The following is a 20,639-nucleotide window of genomic DNA, read 5'->3' as shown; positions in this document are numbered from 1 at the left end:
TTCCAATAATGTCTAATAGTGTTTTGTATTACATTGCTCTATTTTTACTTTTTTGTTACCATTTTTTGTTTCATTGTATGCAATGTTTGAGATTAGGGATTAATAAAGTACAAGCATAACTACAATCATATGAACAGCAATCTATGCATTGATTTATATGAAGACAAGTCCAGATATTGTGGCCAAGGTTTTAGCAAATTGATGTTTTCATTTACATAGCATAGCAATTATTATTCTTTTTTTTATATTTTTATAGCAATATATTGGGGGGGGAGCATTTTGAGCATATTTGAATATTACGGCCTTGATATATATATAGGACTGCAGAAGCTTGGGCAATTGTTGATAGTCCCTGGTTGACTCCATCCCATTTGATTGCAGCTACTCGGCGTGTATTTGATGCAGTTCACCATGAACAGGTGCCGGGTAATCTGTGGCACTCCGGAGTCACACGCGGCCCTTTAAAGGCAATGGCTTCTGTGATGTTTTGTATCGATGAGCGCCCCCATCTCGTATTCACCAACGTTGCATTTGTGGCCTCTTGAAATATAGAGAGCGTTTTTGGTTGTTACCTAATTCGAAAAAAGGGCTTTTCTTGTTAATTTTGGTTGCCGAACTCCTGGTTATGGACGATGCAAATACATGGAGCTTTGTTTGATATCCTACCACCAGTACCTCCGATTAGCACGGCCGTCTCCGTAGGGTGCGAACGATGCCAATTATTTACGGTGCCACTTAGTTGACTCATTCAGCACTGATTTGTCGTTGCATTGGAGCGTTAACCCACTCTTATCGTGTTTGTGAGTATTGTATTTTGTTGCTGTGACGTTCTGACCCACGTGCCCCTGCTAGAGACATCCGTGAAAAAGAGCTGTATAGCTCATGGGATTCCTCCTGCAGTATAAATACAATATTCTGATTTACAATTCGAGTATATGGTGACGTTTGGCTAGTGATTACAACAAGAACAACAACAGACAGCTTCATCAGGCAACGAGCCAGAATTACGTAAAAAATGTTCCTCCTAGATTTGAAGCTTTCGTGACTGCAGGGATCCATACTCTGGTTCTTTCGGTAAAGTCACGTAGGTAGAAAAGAAATTAAATTAAATAACGACGTTTCGTGCAATTGTTTCTTGCTGTGGTTGTCCTACCTGATGACGAACGCTTGTGTTGCGTCCGAAACGTCGTGATTTAATTTAATTTATTTTATACCTACGTGAGTTTTAGACTAAGCCAGTCGTTAATAGGTACCGCATATTCTCAGATTAACATGCTCCATTGTAAATCAGATAAGCACATAAACTCGACCTCGGGTCATTGCAACCTGATAAGCTCAGAGTGATGGCATCATCTCCACTGCCCTCGATTTAAAAGCGAAGCAGGAGGAAACAATCTTGATTTGAAGCTTTCGTGACTGCAGGAATCCATACTCTTTGGTTCTTTCGATAAAGTCACGTAGGTATAAAATAAAATAAATAATATATATCACGACATTTCGATCGCAACACAAGCTGTTACAACTCTCTCGCTGGTTCAGCAGTTCCACTGCTGGATTATGTTTTCCGCCTGAGGACGACCGCTTGTGTTGCGATCGAAACGTCGTGATTTATTTTATTTTTTGTTAAATTTTATACCTACGTGACTTTACGGACTTTACGGTCTGAAAATAGAGGGGAGTCTAGGCGATGTCATCACTGTGGGCCGATCAAGTGCGAAGACCGGAGGAGGATGTCGATATAATGATAACCTCCATTTTATAAAGCACCATTCGCATTGAAGTACAGGAGATCATCGATTATCCGGCGGCTTTAGTGGGAAGGGGGCGCCGGATTTTGAAAATGCCAGATAATCGCTTAATCATAATTATTTGAAATTGCTTATTTTTTGCACATTTGTGCATGACGTTATGTGTTTAGGTGTTGTGTATACGTAGTTTTTAGCGTTTATAATTTGTTTGCTATGTGTAAATGGCATAAAATGAAAATACAAATGGAGAAACAAATATATATCGTACTCTAAAAAGTGGCTGTATTTACTCTACCATACTTACCACTCTAATCTCGAAGGCTCTCCATGAGGTGGTCTACGTCCTTGTTTTAACAACACGATAGCGTTTGATGATCGCTGAACAAATGCGAAAGCCGAATTACACAACACACTTCTCACCGGATCGCAGTGTATATTTACAGTTTTTATTCCTGTAGTTATTCGTCATGAAAAATGTATACACGTGCAGCATTTTCATTTTTATAGTTGTTTTATGTAGTGTATAACATGCCGTATATAATGAGGTTTTACCCTTTATAGCAATAAAACAGGGCGTGTTAAGATATTCAAACAGTAAATAGATACGAGACTAGGCCAATAAGAAAGCTGTCCCTCGTGTAGGCCAATCCATTTAAAAGACAATGCGTCACCAAGTACTGTGTGTGGTGAGGGGCCGTCCATAAATGACGTCACGCACCTAGGGGTGGGGGGGGGTCAGACATTTGTGACGATGTGTGACAAGGGGGGGGGGGGGCTGAGAAATTTGACGTCACATCAAAATGCGCAACTTCAAATAAATATTGGCAACACGTTCTGCTTAATTAAATATACTTTTTAGTAAATGTTTTCTCCTACAATATCAGAGTGTAGCGGTACATTAAATACGCACTACAATGACAATAGTTTAAAGCGATTTGAAGCATGTTTTATTTTTTGAAGGAGTGGGGGCAGAGCTTTGTGACGTCATATTTGAGGGGGGGTCTGACTTTTCGTGACGCCGTGTGACGAAGGGGGGGGGGTCAAAAATCGTCAAAAATCGCGTGACGTCATTTATGGACGGCCCCTTAATGCAGACTTGATTCCTTGCAGAAGGTATATATTTGGTGTTTGAACATTACCAGAAAGGTTAAAACCGATTCTTATTTTTCATACTTTGATACTACCAAAAAAGGTCCCATGATACTGAATGTAACATTTGACACTAAAATCAAGCGTAGCTACTTTTTTTGTCACGCACACAAGAGCGGTTTTGCCGGATTCGCCCGGGACCGCTGGATAATGTTGGAAGCAGCCGGATAATTGCGCGCCGGATAATCGATGATCTCCTGTTTTCCATAGCGCTGTGCATAAAAATAAAATATAGATAAAAATAACCTAAGATAAATATCAAGGCTGGTAATAATACTCTCGACATTCCAATCAAATGAAGAACTATGATAAAAAGCAAATTATTATAATTGCAGAGTAATCCAATAAAAAGGAAACACTGCATTTTTAAAATCTTAAGTTACCGGCAAAGCTTGCAGTACAAATAGGTAACATGTACCCGTGCGTGTGTGTGTGTGTTTAAAGCATCACACACATACACACTCCGGAGCATCGTCACGACTAAATGTATCTGCCGTTAGAGGCGGTATCCCGTGAAGCAGCAATCGGTGAACTCGTCCACGTGGAGGCCATTGCTCGACGGCATTGCACGCAGCCACACTTGGTCTCCTTTCTTGAGCATGAGCACGGTCGAACCGCTCAGCGGGGTGGACAATGACGACGACGCTGATGACTCCGACAAAGACGACGACGACGACACCACCAACATCGGGCTTTCGTTCTTCACCAGTTTGACGCGCAGCGGCGGCATGGCGAGGCGGGGCAGCACGTGGAACGAGAAGAAGTAGGCGCCCTCCTCCACGCACGTGAAGTGGCCCTCCTCGGGGTCGTAGCTGTGCCTCGTGTTCGTGATCACCGAATCGAAGGCCAGCGACTGAGGCGGGTTGCCTGAGAGGTTGCTGTACAGCACAGCCACCTCGCGCGACATCTTCGCCGAGAAGGCGACGGTAAGCTGAGGATCCTTGGAGGTGCCCTTGGGTCCAGAGGGCCCAGGTTCCCCCCTCACCCCATCCTGGCCCTTCTGTCCCTTTTTAGCGTGAGCACCGTCAGCGCCCCTCTCTCCCCTGGCGCCCGTCTCTCCCTTCTCTCCCCTCGGACCCCTGGCGCCCGTTTCTCCCTTCTCTCCCCTCGGACCCCTGTCGCCGTCCACCCCTGGGTCTCCCATCACTCCACTCTCCCCCGTGGGTCCCATCTCTCCCTGTTCTCCCCGCGGCCCGGTCTCTCCCTTCTTTCCGCTCGGCCCAATGTCCCCCTTCGCCCCTTTGTCTCCCCTCAACCCCGTCTCTCCCCTCGCCCCAGACTCTCCCTTCTCGCCACTCTCTCCCTTCTCTGTGCGCGAACTCTGCTCGGAATTGTCTTCTCTCGCCAACGCATTCCCCATTTCTCCCTTCTCCCCCTTCTCTCCTCTCACCCCCCTCGTCCCCGTCTCTCCCCTCGTCCCCCTCGCTCCCATTAATCCCATCTCTCCCATCTCTCCCTTCTCTCCCCTCTCTCCCTTCGCCATGTACGCACCGGTCCCTTCCCACTCTCCTGTCTCCAAATTTTCTGGTGGCTCCCCCCACTTCAACGCAGTCTCATTCCCCCATGCCGTCTCCTCCACGACGCTGATGTTGTGAGACGTCGCTGGGTCGCCCACCGAGCCAGGGTGATGGCAGTTGCCTGCGGTGGAGGCATAACTGCTCATTAAAGGGCCAGGAACCGCTTGGGGCAAATTTGGGACAACCGTACGACATGGCAAATCATCACCAGCGACGGTTGCCACTACGTTTCCTCATTGTAACAACAATTCATTGTCGCAAAGACTGAACACTCGTTATTATTTTTATTTATCAGGTATGGCCCAACTGAGCTATGTAGCTCTTTTTCAGAAGGGACCAGGTTACCACAAATGATAACTCAGCCACAGTTATCCTCATCACTCGTGGAAATTTTCAGATTTTCTAAATGCCTGGCGTTGATTCTAAATGTAGAGGAAAAAAACTGGAGGACCCGGAGAAAAATCTACTCGACCACGTGGAAAAAGACACACAAACTTCAAATATACAGCAGCAGGCATCAGGGTCGCAATCGAACCCACGACCTCCTGTATACCAGGCGAAGTAGTTAACGTGACGCCAGAAAAATCATCAGGACAAGTCATAATTCGTTATAGTTACGTGCAATAACATATTCGTGTATTTCAATATGTGGAGGGCCAGAGAGCCCATATTAAGGAGACATCGTCTAGATTTGAAGCTTTCGTGACTGCAAAGATTCATATTCTTAGGTTTTTTCGGTAAAGTCACGTAGGTAATTAAATTTTTTTTTACTTACGTGACTTTACCGAAAAAACCTAAGAATATGAGACATCGTCTGCTTATTCATTATGGGACTGGCAGAGAAGGGCACAGTCATGATGAATGAACGCTATGCAATTCAATAGATGCGCTGGTGATGCTGCTGTGTATGGCAGTGATCCACAAGCACAAATAACCAAAACATAAACCTAAACATAGTAATCAACAACACTTTTTGGCCTTAAACATGATTTATATGTGTAGTGCCTGAAAGTACGCGCCACACGCGAGAGTGGGTATACGCGCGAGTGGAGTACAGTGGGAGCAAACGAGGTTGAGGGGTTGTTGTTGCTAGGCGTAGGGAGGACAGAGACGAGTAGTGGGCAACTAAGGACACAGGGCGCTGATTGGCTGGGAGTTGTTGTTGTCCAAAGGAGGTGACGCGCTGTCTGAGGACGGTAGCAGGTGGTAAGCGGTAATTAAGGACGCAGGGCGCTGATTGGCCGAGGAGTTATTGTTGTCGCTAAGTGGCGCCGCATTGTCTGGGAAAACATGGCAAGTGCCAGCGGGGGCTGGGGGCGAGTGGCGTCGCGGGGGATGCCTCAGATTAATTGGAGATTAATTGGTTGGGGGATAAAGAGAGGGGGTTTTGGAGCAGACGGGAGTTCGCGCCTGGGAGGAGACAGAGGATGTTGGAGTCGAAGCAGCAGAGCTAATAGCAGTGAAGACGAGTAGGGTAGCAGTGGAGAAGTGTAGGGTAGCAGTGGAGAAGTGTAGGGTAGCAGTGGAGAAGTGTAGGGTAGCAGTGGAGAGGTGTAGGGTAGCAGTGGAGAGGTGTAGGGTAGCAGTGGAGAGGTGTAGGGTAGCAGTGGAGAGGTGTAGGGTAGCAGTGGAGAGGTGTAGGGTAGCAGTGGAGAGGTGTAGGGTAGCAGTGGAGAGGTGTAGGGTAGCAGTGGAGAGGTGTAGGGTAGCAGTGGAGAGGTGTAGGGTAGCAGTGGAGAGGTGTAGGGTAGCAGTGGAGATGCCCGCAGAAGCGGCTGGAGTGTGGGAAGAGAGGCTGGTAGAGACACGGCGGAGCCGATAAAGAGCGGCTGAACTGTGACGGAGAGTGGAGAGGAGAGTCGATGGAGAGACGCGGAGCGAGCGAGGCCGGGGGAACGCAGCGAGCGAGCGGAGAGCGTGGAGGAGGAATGTTGATCGGTGTTAGCTGGAGGAATGTTGATCGGTGTTAGCTGGAGGAATGTTGATCGGTGTTAGCTGGAGGAATGTTGATCGGTGTTAGCTGGAGGAATGTTGATCGGTGTTAGCTGGAGGAATGTTGATCGGTGTTAGCTGGAGGAATGTTGATCGGTGTTAGCTGGAGGAATGTTGATCGGTGTTAGCTGGAGGAATGTTGATCGGTGTTAGCTGGAGGAATGTTGATCGGTGTTAGCTGGAGGAATGTTGATCGGTGTTAGCTGGAGGAATGTTGATCGGTGTTAGCTGGAGGAATGTTGATCGGTGTTAGCTGGAGGAATGTTGATCGGTGTTAGCTGGAGGAATGTTGATCGGTGTTAGCTGGAGGAATGTTGATCGGTGTTAGCTGGAGGAATGTTGATCGGTGTTAGCTGGAGGAATGTTGATCGGTGTTAGCTGGAGGAATGTTGATCGGTGTTAGCTGGAGGAATGTTGATCGGTGTTAGCTGGAGGAATGTTGATCGGTGTTAGCTGGAGGAATGTTGATCGGTGTTAGCTGGAGGAATGTTGATCGGTGTTAGCTGGAGGAATGTTGATCGGTGTTAGCTGGAGGAATGTTGATCGGTGTTAGCTGGAGGAATGTTGATCGGTGTTAGCTGGAGGAATGTTGATCGGTGTTAGCTGGAGGAATGTTGATCGGTGTTAGCTGGAGGAATGTTGATCGGTGTTAGCTGGAGGAATGTTGATCGGTGTTAGCTGGAGGAATGTTGATCGGTGTTAGCTGGAGGAATGTTGATCGGTGTTAGCTGGAGGAATGTTGATCGGTGTTAGCTGGAGGAATGTTGATCGGTGTTAGCTGGAGGAATGTTGATCGGTGTTAGCTGGAGGAATGTTGATCGGTGTTAGCTGGAGGAATGTTGATCGGTGTTAGCTGGAGGAATGTTGATCGGTGTTAGCTGGAGGAATGTTGATCGGTGTTAGCTGGAGGAATGTTGATCGGTGTTAGCTGGAGGAATGTTGATCGGTGTACGCAAAATAAAAGGAGAGAGAAAAGCAAGAAGCTGTCGTGTCAAGTCGAGCACTACATATGTATACATGGACTCCTCTACTTACGAACATTCGACTTAAGAACTTTCAAAAATACAAACAAACCTGTCCGTATGTCCAATTTTACATCTGCAGAACGTGAAGAACCAGTGCCATCTACATCTACAGAACGTGAAGAACCAGTGGCATCTACATCTGCAGGAGATTACACTAATTTTAACACCATTCCCCGTGTTTAGTGTACATGCCGTACAACATGTTTGTAATCAACAGGAGTCAAGTTGGACTTACGAACAAATTGACTTGCGAACAGAAACCTAACTTGTTCATAAGTAGAGGAGTACCTGTATATAATGACGCTTAGAGCTAACCTTAAACTCTTTTATGTGCGATGAAGAAGGGGCATTGTTGGCAGAGTGGTGAGTGTGGTGAGTGCGGTGGGGGTGGTGAGTGCGGTGGGGGTGGTGAGTGTGGTGAGCGTGGTGAGCGTGGTGAGTGTGGTGAGTGTGGTGAGCGTCGTGAGTGTGGTGAGTGTCATGGGTGTGGTGGGTGTGGTGAGCGTGGTGAGTGCGGTGAGTGCGGTGAGTGCGGTGAGTGTGGTGGGTGTGGTGAGCATGGTGAGCGTCGTGAGTGTGGTGAGTGTGGTGAGCGTGGTGAGTGTCGTGAGTGTTGTGAGTGTGGTGAGTGCGGTTGGGGCGGTGAGTGTGGTGAGAGTGGTGAGTGTGGTGGGGGTGGTGAGTGTGGTGAGCGTGGTGGGTGCTGTGAGTGCGGTGAGTGTGGTGGGTGTGGTGAGTGTGGTGAGTGTCGTGAGTGTGGTGAGTGTGGTGAGCGTGGTGAGCGTGGTGAGTGTGGTGAGTGTGGTGAGTGTCGTGAGTGTGGTGAGTGTGGTGAGCGTGGTGAGTGTCGTGAGTGTGGTGGGGGTGGTGGGTGTGGTGAGTGTCGTGAGTGTGGTGAGTGCGGTGGGTGTGGTGAGTGTGGTGAGTGTGGTGAGAGTGGTGAGTGTGGTGAGTGTGGTGAGCGTGGTGGGGGTGGTGAGTGTGGTGAGTGTGGTGAGCGTGGTGAGTGTGGTGAGTGTGGTGGGTGTCGTGAGTGTGGTGAGTGTCGTGAGTGTGGTGAGCGTGGTAAGTGTCGTGAGTGTGGTGAGTGTGGTGAGCGTGGTGAGTGTGGTGGGTGTCGTGAGTGTGGTGAGTGTGGTGGGTGTGGTGAGCGTGGTTAGTGTGGTGAGTGTGGTGAGTGGTGGGTGTGGCAAGTAAAGGATTCGTCTCTCACAGTCTGGAGTCTCAGGTTGACTTGTTGGTCTTGTCTCAAATTCTTCTCTTTGTGAAAACCCTGAGAAGATGAAACGTGGGTCACTCACAAGCATCTACTATCATGCACCCACCCACTCACTCATGAACTCACGACTACTAATTCACCCACTTACTAACTCGTACTCACCCACTCACTCGTACTCACCCACCCACCCACTCACTCAACAACTCTAGATGAAAAATAATTTAAAATCTAGATTGAAAATAATTTCTTTAAAACTGATTTTGTGTTTAGTTTGGTTGTCCTTCCTCCTGCCCCTCCGATTAGCGCGGTTGGCTCCGTACGGTGCGAAAGAACTTCAACACACATACACAAGTATTGATTTGAAGCTTTCGTGACTGCAGGAATACATACTCTTTGGTTCTTTCGGTAAAGTCACGTAGGTAGAAAATAAATTAAAGTAAATAACGACGTTTCGCCTCAAAGTAATTATGTATGTACTCTTTGGTTATTTCGGTGAAGTCATGTAGGTATAAAATAAAATAAATCACGACGTTTCGGGCACAACACAAGCGTCCATCATCAGGTGGGAAAGCTTTTAAATCGAGGGCAGTGGAGATGATGCCATCACTCTGAGCTTATCAGATTGCAATGACCCGAGGGCGAGTTTATGTGGTTATCTGATTTACAATGGAGCATGTTAATCTGAGAATATGCGGTACCTATTAACGGCTGGCTTAGTCTAAACTCACGTAGGAATAAAATCAAATAAATTAAATCACTACGTTTCGGGCGCAACACAAGCGTTCGTCATCAGGTGGTACAACCACAGCAAGAAACAATTGCTGAAGTGGGCAAAAGGGGTGCTTATATCAACAGGATACTGTATATACGTAAGAGGGTTCAAGTTCAAGTTCAAGTTCATTTATTAGGTATAGCCCTGTGAGCCATTCAGCTCTTGAATCGGGTGCAACCGCAACAAACAAAAAACAAAAACATGAACAAAAAAACATCTTAAAGTGAATATGTGACTAAGTGCAAACAGAAAATCCAAGAAAAGACAGCAAAATATTGCAGAAAAAACACCGTACACCAACGCTGTGTGCAAAAATCCCAGTGGGATGCAAGTCAAACAACAACAACAACAACCACAAGACAGCTTAAATTAAGGCCATCAGTCTAACTCTGTACTACAACAAACAAACATGGCTAAACCAATACACTTTTCGAAATCACCAAAATAAAGCCATGAAAGCAATGAAAAAGCAATCATAGGAACTGTGACAGAATTTTCACAATAAATGGCATAAACAACATGTACTACCAAAGCCCTGCAGCCATAGCTGGCTGCATGAGTCACTCCACCTTTAAGATCAGCACACTAAATCAAAACACAGGTCATACTTTGTAGCGATCATCCGGAGCGAAACATTTTATTTTAGGTCACTGAATAGCACTGGCAGCTAGGGGTGTACAACTCCTCTAGAGCAGTTTTGAGTGAAGATCTCATAGGTAGTGACTCAAGTTTCAATTTATTGGCAACAGCATTCCAGACCCTGGGGGCATCAATAGCAAAGGCCCTTCCTCCAGTATATGTACGGCAATAGGGAATATTAAGCTGGTAAATGAGTGTAGACCTTAGGTCAAATTTGTTCTTTGAAACAGAGATGAGATCCAGCAGGTAATCTGCAGACTCTTTTGCAAGTACATCATGAATAAATAAGATCTGGTGCACAAGCCGTCGAACATTCAGAGATGTTAAGTTTGACCCAATGTAGAGGTCACAGTGATGAGTCCTATATGGGCAGTTCAATGCAAATCTTAAGGCCGAGTGATACATTGAGTCAAGCTTCTTCAGTACAGTACTTGGGGCTGATTTATAAACAATGTCACAGTAATCAAGTAGAGGCAGTATGGTAGCTTTAATCAATTCCAAACGGAACATAGGGGGGAAGCAGTGCTTGTGTCGATATAGAAAACCAATTTTAATTTTTGTCTTTTTCCCAATATAATCAATGTGATCTTCAAAATTCAGTTTTGAATCCAGGATGATCCCAAGATACTTATAGATCTTAACTTGCTCTATTTGATCATTATTTAAGGAATGTAATTTGGGGAAAATAACTTCCCGCTTTAGTCCTGGTGAGAAGCATAGCACCTTGGTTTTGGCAGGATTTAGGACTAGTTTAAGAGCAACTAGCTGATGTTGTAGTTTGTTGAAATCACTCTGGAGCTTAGCAATCACGTCATCCGGAGAGCGGCCAGCAGTAATTAGTACCGTGTCATCTGCAAAAAGATTTACCCTGGAATAATCCAGTTCAGTGCCCAAGTCATTTACATAAAGAGAGAACAAGAGGGGGCCGAGAATGGAACCCTGTGGAACCCCTTTTGTTATCTTAACACTGTTTGACCTCCAACCATCTGTGAATACAGTTTGGGTGCGAGAAAAGAGGTAATTTTTTAACCATTTTACTGTGTTTTCGAAAAACCGAGGCAACTTATTTTACTAAGCAGGATGTTGTGGTCTACTGTATCAAAAGCTTTGGACAAGTCAAGAAAAAGACAGGCGCAGTACTGCTTATTATCAAGGCTACTGTAAATGTGATTCATAGAGTCTAATGCAGCAGATGTGGTGCTGTATTTTTTTCGGAACCCAGATTGTTTTAGATGTAATAGATTGTTGGCGGACAGGAAACTGATAATTTGGTAGTTCAATAATTTTTCAAAAATTTTCATCAACGGGGACAAAATTGAGATAGGTCGGTAGTTATTTGGATCATCTTTAGGGCCCCCTTTGTGAAGTGGACGAACATAGGAATGTTTCCATTCTAGAGGAACTGATGCTTCTTTGATGGACAGGTTGAAAATATGGGCTATAGGTTTGTATATTAGGTGACCAACACTTAGTAGAGCAAAGACGGGAATACTATCTGCTCCGGTAGAGGAGGACCCTTTGAGGAAGGACAGTTGTTTCAGAACATTACTTTCGTGGATTGGCTGAAAACTAAATTCGCTTAATGTTTGGATAGGGGTGTAGGAATTTGCATGAGCAGGGGTGACTCCCAATAGATTATCAAATAGGGTACCAGCTTCAGAAAAATGAAGGTTAAAATTGTCAACTATTTTTTGGGGATCTGAAAAATATTCCCCATTTCGGTTAAGCTGAACGGGCAGATGATCTGTTTTGGATGCCTTTTCGATACATTTGATTGTTTTCCAGAAAATCCTGGCATTTCCATGAGATTCAAGGAGAGTAGAAGAGAAGTAGTCATTTTTTGCATGCCGTATTTTTTTGACGCATCTATTCCTTAAAATCCTGTATTCTAGCCAGTCATTAACCAAATTACTTTTCTGAGCACATGCCCAAGCCTTGTCTCTAGTTTTCATGAGTTTTGTAATCAAAGGATCAAACCATGGTGGACGATTGCCTTTAGTTTTAAATTTAACCAACGGAGCATGTTTGTTAAGAATTTGTAGAAACGTGTACCTGAAGGTCTCCCAAGCCGTAGTCAGGTTTGGAATATCACAGACCTTGTCAATATCCGAGTGAAGCACATCATTAGTAAATGCCTGTATGCTGAAGTGTCTCATGGAGTGCTTCTCAACCAATTTAGGGGGGGCTTTGTGTCTGGCTGATGATCTCACCCCAAAAATGAAGGAGTGATCACTAAGGTTATTACCTAGAACACCAGTCAGTGCGAAATTGTGAGGGGCATTTGTCAATAGGACGTCAAGCAGAGATGACTGTCCCGGATTTTTTAGGTTGGGTCTTGTGGGGACATTTATTAATTGAAACAGGTTAAATTCATCTGCAAAATTTGTGGCCACGGCCGGCGGGGGGGTGGCGAGTCAGAGAGGAGAGATAGAGAGGGTGGGGGGGTCGGGCAGGGAGAATGGAGTGCTGCAAGTTCCGAAACGAGCATGGCAAAATGCCAGGGCTGGGAAGTAAGTAGGGCTGGGGGTAGGAGGCTAAAGAAAACTGGAGATGCTGATATGAAGGCAAATTATAAAGCAGTTAAGGCTTTACCTGGTTAATAACATCCTTCCAATGATTGCTCAATTTGTATCCATCTTCTCGGTTGAAGTTATGTCTATGTTTATATATCTGGATGGCTTCATGAACAAACCTTTGATAGTAACCCGAAGGGCTACTATCACATGCAATATCTATTATCACATGCAATATCCGAAGGGCTACTATCACATGCAATATCTATTATCACATGCAATATCCGGGAGTCTACAAACTAAGTTGCACCTGTGGTGATTGTTACATTGTGGAAACGAAACGGCATGTCTCGGACCATGTTCGCGAGCACAAGGTCTGAAACACGGAAGGACTAATACCTCCGCCGTGGCTGACCATTGCTATAACCCTGTGGGCTCTCATGATATTGTTTTTTCAGAGACCAAGGTGCTCTGCAAACCTCCGGGCTTGGACCTGGCATGCATTCATAATGTTGTGTCGATGCACCAATGCCGGTACAGCGTGTTTGTAATTAGAGGCCCATGGGCTGCACAGAAGTCTAGCAGCCACTTTCCATTGTTATTAATATGATCTGGACAAATGCCTACCAATCACTCCAGCCCAGGTGTCCGCGGCATTAAAGTCACCCAACAGAATGACTCTATTCCGAGGACCCACTTTAGCTAGCACCTGTGACAGGAGGTCATAGAAGGCATCTGACTCATTGGCCTTGCCTGCATCCCTCCACTGATGTTCATCTTTGGTGGGGGTGTAAGCAACCACAACAATTCCTCACCTCCCTCTTAATGGGGAGGTGAGCCCAGAGTTACCTGGAGCTTACAGCTTCTCACACCTCACTGTCACTCTCCCATGCCCCCTTCATTATTTTGTTCAGAAGAATAGCCACTCCCTGTTGTTTGGCAGTAGAGTACTGTCCACCCCTCATAGTAACTGGAGCCAGCGCCGGTCTACCAGACCTCCGGAATGCCACAGAGATTCAGGCGGTACCGGTTCAGCTCCAGACAGAGGAGTGGCAGCCTCTCTTCCACAGTTAGGGTTTCAACATTCCACTTGGCCACTCGCAGTGGTTTTTTTCTGTTTCTGACCCCGCCAAATGGGGTTTGGTCAGGATCCGTCATAGATGCCTGTCTCCCCGGGGCCTCCAGCACAAGCTTAGATTTTTTCCATGTACTTTAGTGGTACTTGGGTTAAAGGTGGAGGGGTTACCAGCCCCTCAGACCCATCCAGAGATCCTATTGGCCGCTGTGGTGGCTACAAACACCATGAGGGGAATAGCCAATTGAAAATGTCTTGCCCCCCATGGCATTGCTCACCACAGCATTATTATTTGGCACAACAGTCAAGGAAGGGGGTTATTTTGCCAAAAACTCTCTAAACCACTCGCCGACCTACTCTCCCACTCAAACGCTCATTTATTCATTCACTCATCCACTTACTCTCCTACTCACCCATTCACTCACTCACCTTCCATCTCCCAGGCATTCTGCTTACCATCCTTCACGGCCAGAACGCCAGCACCAGGACCCTGGCCGCCTTCCATCACCGGGGCTTTAGAACGGTCTTGTTGATTGGTTGGGGTCGAGCCGTTGGTACTAGAATGGATGTCTTCATTTGCTCCAGTGGTGTTATAACTGCTCTGTGCAGCTGAGTCATTGGCGTTAGAACTGGTCTGTGTAGCTGAGTCAGTGGCGTTGGAACTGCTCTGCGTAGCTGATTGAGAGGTGTTAGAACTATTCTGTGGAGCGGAGTCAGTGTCGCTAGAACTTCTTTGTGGAGCGGAGTCATTGGTGTTAGAACTGCTCTGTAGAGCGGAGTCAGTGGCATCAGATCTATGATTGACGTTTGAGTCAGTCTGATTGCTTCGACCCACCCAGACATGGTGAGCGTTAGAATCTCTCTTGGTAGCCGAGCCAATAACACTTGAATGGATGCGTTCCCTTATGTCATCGGCGGTAGAATTGCCATGTGGAGTTGCATCACTGGTGTTAGAACCGCGATGTGGAGTTTCATTATGGGCGTTGGAACTGTTCTGTTTAGATGGGTCACTTGCGTTAGAATGGAAGTCTTTAATTTCCAAGCGAGTATTATAACCGGTGTATGTAGTTAAACCGCTGGCGTTAGAATTCCACCATTTATTCAAGTTAATTTCGTTAGAATAAGGGTGCTCTAACACCCCTATTTTCTGGGCTTTAGAACTGCCCTGTGTTACGTTGTGGTCGTCATAACGGATGCCACTGGCGTTAGAATTTCCGAGTGCAGTTACACTGATGGCATTCATAAGCAAGCCTTTTATCCCCACGGCATTAGAACTGCCCTGCGCAACAGTGTAATTGGCGTTATAACGCCGCTGTTCAGCAGAGTCGATGGCATTAGAGCCCAGATCGTTGGTGAGATTGCTTCTGGCCACCCAGACACGGTGAGCGTTAGAACCGCTCTTTTCTGCGGAGTCCGTTGCCTTATAACGGACGCCTTCTCTCTTGTCACTGGCGGTGACATGTGGAATGATCACACTCGCGTTAGAACTGGTGTGTGTAGTCAACGCACTGGTGTTAGAACTTCCCTGTGTCGCCAATCGACTGGCGTCAGAACTTTCCTTTGTAGCCAATTCACCAGTGTTAGAACTTCCCTTTGTAGCCAATTCACCAGTGTTAGAACTTCCCTTTGTAGCCAATTCACCAGTGTTAGAACTTTCCTTTGTAGCCAATTCACCAGTGTTAGAACTTCCCTTTGTAGCCAATTCACCAGTGTTAGAACTTTCCTTTGGAGCCAATTCACCAGTGTTAGAACTTCCCTTTGGAGCCAATTCACCAGTGTTAGAACTTCCCTTTGTGGCCACTCCACCAGTGTTAGAACTTCCCTTTTTAGCCACTTCAACAGCGTCAAAACTTCCCTTTGTAGCCAATTCACCAGTGTTAGAACTTCCCTTTGTAGCCAATTCACCAGTGTTAGAACTTCCCTTTGTAGCCAATTCACCAGTGTTAGAACTTCTCTTTGTAGCCACTCCACCAGTGTTAGAACTTCCCTTTGTAGCCACTCCACCAGCGTTAGAACTTCCCTTTGTAGCCACTTCACCAGTGTTAGAACTTCCCTTTGTAGCCACTCCACCAGTGTTAGAACTTCCCTTTATTGGCAATCCTTTGGTGTTAGAACTCTCCTGTGCAGGCAATGATTTGGAGCTCTGAATGCCCCTGGTTCTGCGGCTCGGTGCTCTGACCGCTCCTAGTGTTGGAAGGAGGAGCAGCAGCAGGAGGAGGTGGTGGAGGTGAGACATGCTCTCTAGAGAGAGAGGGTGGAGAGAGAGATGATGGAGAGAGATGGTGGATGGGCGGGGGAGAGAGGGGGGAGCGAAGGGGTGCATAGAGAGAGGGTGGAGAGAGAAAGCAAAAGAGGGAGAAGAGAGAGAGGAAAGGGGAGATGGGGGAGATGGGGGAGGGGAAATAAGGGGAAAGAGGAGAGGGTGGAGAAACGGGGTGAATAGAGAGATGTAAGAGAAAAGATAATTATGTTTATTAGTTTCTGAGCACAGTACCAAAGACAAACACCCCCATTCCTCCTGCAACAAACAGCACTGTTGAAGGTGTAACGGATAGCAGTTGACACGTTTCTTCATTTGAACGAGGTTACTATGATGATTATTATTTTTATTATTTTAAGAAACTTTGGGGAAGATCGAGGCTGTGGGAGGGAGTTCCAAAGTGGAGAGAAAAGAGTTAACGTCGATCGGTCGGTCAGGAACTGGTTCGTTCTAAATCGAAAGAGCAATGAATCGAAATCGTCAGCTGTACTTTGTTTTTTGCGATTTATCCGACGGTTTATCTGGTGAGCTTTAATTTACGAAACTCAATTTTCTTTACCTCAACATAATTGATACCATAATTTTTATTGGAAATGTCCACTACACGTCGCACACGCGTGTGCATAAACCGAACAAATATGTTGCTCCAGTTCATCCGAAATCTACGCAATCTCCACTACAATACAGTAGTTGCCTTATCGTTACGACAGTGGGGTGGAGTTTGATTGACGTTGATTGGCTGTGGCTCTGCTGTCATTCATTTAGTGGGCCGAGTCATCTGCTGCTGGGCGGGAACCAGGAAAGCGTAATCATCACTGAGCACGCACATCATCGACCGTTAAGTAATTCGTTCTAAATCGAAAGAGTAACAATCGATATCGTCACCTGTGCTTCGCTGCAAGCGATCTATCCGATAACACTGGTCAACAAAAAACCAAAATTCTGGCCTGAACTTTTGCAGCTGTTTTAGACTAATTTCAGGGTGCTGATTCCAAATCTGATCTCAGATTTGCTCTATAACATCTCGTTTTATGCTATCGGCATACCCCATTTTCATTGATTTTACCCGAAATTAACTCTTTCGCTTATGATTGCAAGTTGTTGCGAGTCAGTGACTGCTTTAGTGTTAAAATATGGTGCTGTATTTTTAGGATAGTGTGTTTATAATATCATTGTATGTAGATATCCACATTTATTTAATATTTTTCTTTTGCAGTTTTTATTGAAAATGCAATATTTGATATCTCAAAAACCTGATGTGATAGACAAAAACTGATGCCAGATTTGGAATCAGCACCCCAAAATTACCTTAAACCCGTTGGAATACCTTATGCCAGAAAAAGTATGTTGATCAGTGTAATTTATTTTGTGAGATTTAATTTACGAGTCTGTGCTATGGCAGAAAAACGTCAGCGTGTCGCTTTAACTTTAAATTAGAAACTGGATATTGTATACGTACATTGGAAGATGGCAGTTCCATAAAACATCTTTGCTGCAAGTCATGGCATTGATGTAACAACTGTCCGCAACATAAAAGTAACAAGGAACATATCATAAACGTCACCAGCAGCTCAGATTCTTCAAGTTAATTTAACTTTAACATCATTTACACCTAGATTAGTAGGTTTTTGACGTAGAGATCCGCTGGAAAATTGTTACATGTTTCAATTATCCATGATATTTGAATAATTCGCGGCCATCCTCCCTGTCACTCGCGCGGATAATTGAGACTTCTAACCGAAGTTACACGTTGACTTTGTGTCACCAAATGAGTCTCATTTGCAAGATGAATTTGAAAAACTAAGCCCAACTCATAAAAACGTTTCTATGGGTCAGATCGCGTGAATATAAATGCGTTGTTAAACCCGCCATCACCATCCAGCCAATCAGTAAAGATTTTCACCCAATCACAAAACATGCCAATTAGTTACTACACCGCTGCGTTGAAGAGTAAACCCAACTACAACATTTACATTTTGAGTATTGTGACGTTTCGCTGGTGATTACAAAAACCAGCTTTGTCAGGCAATTTGCTCGAATTGTTTGAAGCAGTCTCCTCCTGCTCTGTGGTTCTGTAGATAAAGTAACGTGGTATGAAAATAAAACAAAATATAATATTTAACACGACGTTTCGATCGCAACACAAGCGCTCGTCCTCAGGCGGAAACAATAATCCAGCAGTGGAACTGCTGAACCAGCGAGAGAGTTATAACAGCTTGTGTTGCGATCGAAACGTCGTGATACATATTATGTTTTGTTTTATTTTTCTACCTACGTGACTTTACCGAAAGAACCAAAGAGTATGGATCCCTGCATTCACGAAAACTTCAAATCTAGATTTTAGTCGAAACTATTTTTTTATTTTGCCAGGTAAGGCCCACTACAGAGCGATGTAGCCATTTTTCAGAATCTGGCTATCACAAAAAACCTGGCTATCACAAAGTGGGCTCATCATCATGTGGAAATTTCTCGCAGTAGCGAAATAATTCTAAACGCATAAATGTGGAGGGGAAACGGGAGGACTCGGAGAGTAATCCATGGGGAGAATGAGACAGACTCCAAATATACAACACGCATTGTCAGGGTCGGGATGGAATCCCGACCTCCTGTATACCAGGCGAGGTAGTTAATTGACATGGGTTACCAAAATTATTAGGGGGGGGAATTTACATTTAAAGCACAGCAGTGAAGAGAATTGAAATCAGAACAAAAATCAAGGGGAAATTATCACAAAGCCGAATAGAAAACAGAGCAAAACGTAACCAAATTGGAAATCAGCGAAAACAACCGTTTGTGTGTATCGGTGTGTACCTCAGAGTATCCCTCAGTGTCTGTATCTCAGAGCATCCCTGTGTGTATCTCTGTTTAATCTCAGAGCATCTCCGTGTGCGTTTGTCTCTCTGTGTGTATTGTATTGGGGAGTGGTAGTGTAGCGGTTAGTGAGCTGCGCTATGAACCTGGCGACCCAGGTTCGATTCCCGCTCACGACCAATACCAGTGACGATTATCTGAACCGGTCCTGGGGCTCCCCTAGGTCGACTCAGCCTCAAATGAGTACCTGGTGCGGTGTGTAGTAAACATCGCCACTGGGAAGACAAAGGCGGTCGGGCGTCGAGCTGGCCACCCACCCCTTCGTGTACCGTTTCGGCCTTCATAGGTGCTCGCTAACAGCACTTGCCCCTAGAGTCTGCTAAGGCTATACGGGGGATATTTGTCTTTGTATCTCAGCGTATACCTGTGTCTCTGTGTGTCTCTGTGTGTCTCCCCGTGTCTCTGCGTGTATATCAGTGTATCCCTGCGTGTCTCTACGTGTATGTCATTGTATACCTCTCTGTGTCTAGTGCGACCCGAGTTCGATTCCCATTCACGGTTACCAACACCGGTGACGATAATCTGAACCGGTCTTGGTCCTCCCCTAGGTCGACTCGGCCTCAAATGAGTACCTGGTGCAGTGTGTAAACATCGCCACTCGTGAGACAAAGGCGGCCGGGCGTTGTGCTGGCCACCCACCCCCTCGTGTGCCACAGTGCCGGTAGCCTTCACAGGTGCTCGCAAACAGCACTCCCCCTAAAAGTCTATCAACGCTATACGGGGAATCTTTATATTTTTCTTTGTATCTCTGTGTGGGTATATCCCTGTGTGTGCATCGCTATGTGTGGGGAAGGGTTAGTGCGCTGCGCTACTTACCCAGCAATCCGAGTTCGATTAACGCTCACGGTCAACACAAGTGACGATTTATTTTTTAACCAGGCATGGGCCTCCCCTAGGTCGACTCAGCCTCAAATGAGTACCTGGTGTGGTGTGTAGTAAACATCGCCACTGGGGAGACAAAGGCGGCCAGGCGTGATGCTGACCACCCACCCCTCGTGTGCCGGCCTTCATAGGTGCTCGCTAACAACACTTGCCCCAACAGTCTGTTAAGGCTATACGGGGGATCTTTGTCACAATGTATCTCTGTGTTTATATGTGTATCTGTCTGTAAATGTGTCTTTATATCTCTATGTGTGTATGTGTGAATCTCTCTGCGTGTGTATCAGTGTATCTGTCTGTGCGTGTCTCTGTGTGATGTATGTGCGTGTGTATCTGAGCATCTCGTTGTGTTTACCTGTGTCTGTGTGTGCATCTCTGTGTGTGTGTGTCTCTGTGTGTGTGCCTCTGTATGAACTCACAGTTGCTCTGTCCCTCTCTCTCGGTCTCTCTCTTCTCCAGCTGAAGGTGGTAACCACTGTGGTGAGGATAAGTCCCCGTTTATATAAGCACCCTGTGTGTGTGTGTACGTATGTACGTCTGTGTATATGTGTTTGGCAAGGCTGCGTTGGCTGGGTCATGTAGCCCGCATGTCCACCCACCGCATGCCCAAACAGCCTTTGTTCGGCCGGATAGAGAGGGCTAAACGGGCGTGGCATGCGCTACAGAATAGATGGAGTGATGTGGTACAAGAAGATTCGGAGCTGAGTGGATTTGACAATATCTGGTACCAGCGGTGTCAAGATCGGGCTCTGTGGAGGAGGCTCGTGAAAGACGCTACTGGGCAGTTGGAGGCAGTCGCCCTACAACAGCAGTGGAGGGAAGAGGAGCGACGCTCACAACAACGAGCAGAGCGCCGGGCGGTTAAAGCACAGCAAGTTGGCACAGTAGAGGGTACAGGTGGTGCATCGGCCACTCATCTCAGTCAGTCAAACCATGGCACCTGCTGGGTCTGCCCCGTGACCTACTGCCATTGGGCGTTT

At 46.0% G+C, this 20,639-nt stretch overlaps 1 protein-coding gene and 1 long non-coding RNA gene across 3 annotated transcripts; both read right to left on the bottom strand.

The window, feature by feature from the left end:
* Positions 1–2,172: 2,172 nt before the first annotated feature.
* Positions 2,173–4,275, bottom strand: LOC144949819 (uncharacterized). The gene has a single exon (XM_078879762.1). It carries the CDS (start codon positions 4,255–4,257, stop codon positions 3,394–3,396), a length of 864 nt encoding a protein of 287 aa, XP_078735888.1. The 5' UTR covers positions 4,258–4,275; the 3' UTR covers positions 2,173–3,393.
* Positions 4,276–4,311: 36 nt separating this feature from the next.
* On the bottom strand, positions 4,312–20,238 carry LOC144949820 (uncharacterized). 2 transcript variants are annotated; one of them, XR_013640308.1, is made up of 5 exons: positions 20,079–20,142; positions 17,369–17,428; positions 14,106–15,890; positions 8,645–8,704; positions 4,312–4,535 (listed from the first exon to the last, which is right to left on the bottom strand). It is a non-coding gene; the product is annotated as an uncharacterized LOC144949820 (long non-coding RNA). The 2 variants fall into 2 exon arrangements; XR_013640307.1 differs by lacking the exon at positions 17,369–17,428 and having other exon boundaries at positions 20,079–20,238.
* Between the last annotated feature and the right edge of the window lie 401 nt (positions 20,239–20,639).

Source organism: Lampetra fluviatilis, chromosome 55 (genome assembly GCF_964198595.1).
Source record: "Lampetra fluviatilis chromosome 55, kcLamFluv1.1, whole genome shotgun sequence".
Taxonomy (NCBI): Eukaryota; Metazoa; Chordata; class Hyperoartia; order Petromyzontiformes; family Petromyzontidae; genus Lampetra; species Lampetra fluviatilis.
The sequence above is the reverse complement of the archived record's forward strand: the minus strand, read 5'-3'. Positions and strand labels throughout refer to the sequence as shown.